Source organism: Sinocyclocheilus rhinocerous, unplaced genomic scaffold, assembly GCF_001515625.1.
Source record: "Sinocyclocheilus rhinocerous isolate Xijiao unplaced genomic scaffold, SAMN03320098_v1.1 scaffold1639, whole genome shotgun sequence".
NCBI classification, from domain to species: Eukaryota; Metazoa; Chordata; class Actinopteri; order Cypriniformes; family Cyprinidae; genus Sinocyclocheilus; species Sinocyclocheilus rhinocerous.
The window spans coordinates 205,518-210,517 of NW_015632472.1; the positions used below are offsets into that span (position 1 = coordinate 205,518).

Sequence of the window (5,000 nt, forward strand, 5' to 3'; positions counted from 1 at the left end):
AAATCGCTGGCGGTGGCTGGCAACTTTTTTCAAAAATGCTGGCGGGGAAAGAGTTAAAGTAAATAAAACCGAAATATTAATTCATACAAATTAGAAATAGACAAATTTTACTAAATTAAAAAAAACAAATCAAAATAAAATACTTGCTTAAATTAATTAAATAAAATGTCGATCTGATCAAAATAAAACATCTAAAAATGTAAAAGTAAAAATAATTTTAATATAAAAAAAAAATCTAAAAATATTTTAGTAAAATTAATGAAATCAAATGTAAAAGTAAAATAATTTTCATATAAAACAATCAAGATAAAACTATGCAAGAGGATTAGGGCCAAGCAATAATAAAAAATAAAACCATCTCGAGATTAAAGTCAATACATTTCAAGAAAAAAAACTGAAATGTTGAGAATAAACTCATTAAATTACGAGAAAAAATTAGTTACATTTCTAGAAAAAAGTCAAAATAAAATGTTGAGAATAAACTTGGGAAGTTTTCTTCTTCGTCGGCTCCTTTGTCATGCGGTGTGCCCCAAGGGTCTATTTTAGGAACTGTCCCACTGTAAAACCAAGGGCTTTTTCAGCTGCGGAAACTAAACTTTGGAATAGGTTGCCTGTAAATGTGAGACTTGCTCCTTCACTAGCCAGTCTTAAGTCTGTTCTCAAATCTTATTTGTTTTCTCTGGCTTTTGATTAATGTCAGTTTAAGGGTTGATGTCAAATTGCTCTGATTCTATTTTAATGTGTTTATTTTTCATATGATGCATGTTTTCTTTTAATGCTTTTTATATACTGTGTTTTGTTGTACAGCACTTTGGGGCAACTCTGTTGCTTTTAAATGTGCTATAGAAATTAATTTTGACTTGACTTAAATTACAAGAAAAAAGTAATTAAATTCCGTGTCAGGTTCATTTAATCTTGTTGGACGTGGTCAAACAGCGTCTGCAGTGGCGGAGGTCGGAGAGTAATGCACGTGGATGTAGCATGTAACTTTTTTCTTTTTTTTCTCGTTGAGTTTATTCTCAACATTTAATTTAGACTTTTTTTCTCGAAATGTAACGTTTTTTTTTTACGAATTCGAAATGTATACTTTTTTCCCGTAATTTAACGAGTTTATTCTCTACATTTTATTTCGACTTTTTTCTCGAAATCTAACGAGTTTTTTCTCGAAATTTAATGACTTTAATCTCAAGATGATGTTATTTTTTTTATCACTGCTTGGCCTTAATCCTCTTCCGTATAAAACACTCAAATGAATTAAATCATAAAAATATGTAACATGAAAATAATGTTAAACTAAAAAAACTGTTTAGTCACTACTAATACTAGTAAAATCTGATTATTTTTGACAAAATTTTCAACACTCCATTCACAAAATGTACATGAAAAAGTTAAATAAAAAATGTCTCTATATGAGGCTGATGTTGTTCCTTTTTGACTAGTCACAGCACAACTACTTTATGATTACCATATGATTTTCTGTTTGTGTGCTTTCAGCCTGAAGGACTTAATGAATCTGAATGAATGGCTCATGAATATTAATTACATTCAGCCAGTTGGAAAAAATGATTTGTTGAAACGCATGAAAGGATGTTGTCTTCTGCTAGTCAGTCAGCCAATCAGGGAATCCTACTACGAATAATCTGTGGCTCATGAATATTTTTTAGGTTAAAAGTCTGGACATATTAATTAATATTCATAAGCCTTCACAATAGTAGGAATAGCAATGTCACTACTGATTATTTTTTTGTAAAATAAGTTATTTCTTCCAGGATTAAGTGAATAATTCATCCAGCGTGAGACAGTTTGAGGGAGTTGATCGTACCTGGGTATGCCGGGCGGCAGAGCGGGCGGCACGCGGGCGGGGCGAGATGGCACCTGAGGGGGCGGAGCCTCCAGCGAGCCACTCCCAAACACATTAGCGTTGACTGGAGGAGGGCCGGGCCTGGATGGAACGGGCGGAGCTCCGAACGCAGGGGAGGGGTTAAGAGGAGGCGGGGCCGGAGGGCCGGGGGTGGGGCCTCGCACTGCAGGGGGGCGACCAGGGGGCGGAGCCGTGCCTGAGGATGGTTTATGCTGCGATGGAGGACTGACAGAGAGAGAAAGACATGACTTAAATGTCTTAAACATCATTTTATAATGCAAATATTAAAATAAAACATTCACTAAAAATTTTAAACAACACACAGGTATTATACATTATATATACATATATATATATATATATGTGTGTGTGTGTGTACGACGGGTCGTTGTGGATCCAGGTGTCGTCCACAGGTGGAGGAACAGGTACAGAAACAGTGCTGGTGCTGATGTCTCCGATGATGTGCAGCGCTTCTTTGAGCGCGTGATACATGCGGAGCATCTCGTCGCGCCGCTGCGCCTGTTCGGCCGACTCCTCCATCAGACTGCTCTGATCGCCAGACGAGTACAGAAACGCCAGCAGCTCCGAGTAGATGAACTCCTTCGCCTGACGCACACACAGACCAGATCAGATCGAGAAAGAGCTTCATGAAAACACTGTACGCTCTGAACAAACTGAGACATGCTGGAGGTGCGAGAGATACCCCGAAAATCCACTGCAGACAGACAGACAGACAGATAGATAAACAGACAGACAACAGATAGAGAGATAGACCGACCGACAGACAGAAAGATAGATAGATAGACAGACAGACAGACATATAGCTAGATAGATAGATAGATAGACAGACAACAGATAGATAGACGGATAAACAGACAGATGACAGACAGATAGATAGATAGACAGACAGACAACAGATAGATAAACAGACAACAGATAGATAGATGGATAGACAGACAGATGAAAGACAGACAGACAGACAACAGATAGATAGATAGATAGATAAACAGACAGATGACAGACAGACAGATAGATAGACAGACAGACAGACAGACAGACAGATAGATAGACATATAAACAGACAGACAGACTGAGAGACAGACAGACAGATAGATAAACAGACAGATAGATAGACAGACAGACAGAGAGACAAACAGACAGATAGATAGACAGATAGATAGACAGAAAGATAGACAGACAGAGAGACAGAAGACAGAGAGACAGACAGACAGACAGACAGATAGATAGACAGAGACAGAGAGAGACAGACAGATAGATAAACAGACAGACAGACAGAGAGACAGACAGACAGACAGACAGAGAGACAGACAGACAGAGAGACAGACAGATAGACTAACAGACAGATAGATAGACAGAGACAGAGAGAGACAGACAGACAGATAGATAAACAGACAGACAGACAGATAAACAGATAGATAGACAGACAGACAGAGAGACAGACAGACAGATAGACAGAGACAGAGAGAGACAGACAGACAGACAGAGAGACAGACAGACAGATAAACAGACAGACAGACAGATAAACAGACAGACAGACAGATAAACAGATAGACAGACAGACAGAGAGACAGACAGACAGATAGATAGACAGAGACAGAGAGAGACAGACAGACAGACACGATAGAGATAGATAGATAGATATAGAATAAAAAATTTATAAGAAAACAATGCAAAAACAAACCAAATAAAAAAGTAAATAAATAATTAATAAAAAAGATAAATAAAAACATAATAAAAGTTTAAAATAAACACCAAAACTCTAATAAAAAAATTTAAAAAAACAGTAAATGAATAAATCATTTAAAAAATAAACCCCAAACTCCAAAAACGTGAAAATAAAAAAAATCAAATAAACCCCCAAAACATGCATACATACAGAAAACACAAAAATAAATAAGTAAATAAATAAATACACATAAATGAATGAAAAAAGTAAATAAAAAATAAGTAAAAAAATAGATCCCACAAATCATCTGTGATTGACACCTGATTAATGTGAATAAATGATGTAAAGCATGTAGGCCACGCCGGTGATGCCGTCACAAGCCCCGCCCACACTCACGCTGTTGATCATGAGGTGCATGATGGTTTTGGGCATCAGGTCTCGGATGCTCTTGTTGACAATGCCGGTGTAAGAGTCCACCAGGTTACGGATGGTCTCCACCTGCCGCTCCAGCTGAGGGTCCATGGAGAGGGAATCGGCCGGAACGCTGTCCTCGTTCTCCAACTGAGAAAACAACGAGACGACAGACGCTCAGATCATCTCAGAATCACGGGACTGAGAGGTTATTATGAGATCCCAGGCCTTCTGGAGGGATTCAGACGGGGGTTTGGGGGGAGCTTACGATGAGACTCGGGTGAGATTTCCACGAGATTCACAGGCAGATTCAGCTCATATTTAAGTGAGAGCCGTGTGCGGTTGTTGTGAGGTTTAAGTGAGATTTAATGAGATTAATGTGAGCTTCAGGTGAGATTTACTTTTTTTTCTCAACTAAACTCTTACCTAAATATCATCACAATCACAGATAAATCTCATCGTAACTCTCACATGTAACTCATTGATTCTCACCTAAATCTCACCAAAACCACGTCTAAATCTCACAAGAGCTGATATTTAGGTGAGAATAAGGTGTGACAGACGGAGTCACCCTGATTTAGAGACAATTGTGCGAGAATTATGGGAGATTCATGATTGAGATTGATTTGAGATTCAGGTGAGATTTCTACGAGATTCAGAGTCAGATCTGTGTAACATTTAGGTGAGATTCATTATTTACTCGAGGTTTAAATGAGAATCAAGTGAGAATCAAGGAGATTATTTCAGCTGAGGTTATGATGAGATCTACACAAGCTTGGCAGATTCATGTAACATTTAAGTGAAATTCATGCATGTCTGTTGTGAGATTTAGTTGAGGTTTAAGTGAGATTCAATGAGTTTCAAGTGAGCTTTAGATGAGATTTTAATGGATTTACATTTTCTACTTCACCGAGTGTCTCACCTAAACATCACCACAATCACATCTGAATCTCACAAGAGCTGATATTTAGATGAGAAAAGGCTGATTTTCACAGTCAGACTCAAGTAACATTTAAGTGAGATTCATGTGTGTCTCTGGTG

General features: G+C 37.8%; 1 protein-coding gene across 4 annotated transcripts in view; it reads right to left on the bottom strand.

Annotated features, from left to right (window-relative positions):
- dnm2b (dynamin 2b) overlaps positions 1 to 5,000 on the bottom strand; it is a 24,602-nt gene that overhangs the window by 1,686 nt on the left and 17,916 nt on the right. For all 4 annotated transcript variants that reach the window (XM_016555532.1, XM_016555530.1, XM_016555531.1 and 1 more), the window contains exons 18-20: positions 3,945 to 4,109; positions 2,244 to 2,467; positions 1,823 to 2,089 (exon numbers count right to left, since the gene is read on the bottom strand). In XM_016555532.1, the coding sequence (XP_016411018.1) occupies positions 1,823 to 2,089; positions 2,244 to 2,467; positions 3,945 to 4,109 (656 nt within the window). The remainder of the gene's footprint in view (positions 1 to 1,822; positions 2,090 to 2,243; positions 2,468 to 3,944; positions 4,110 to 5,000) is intronic.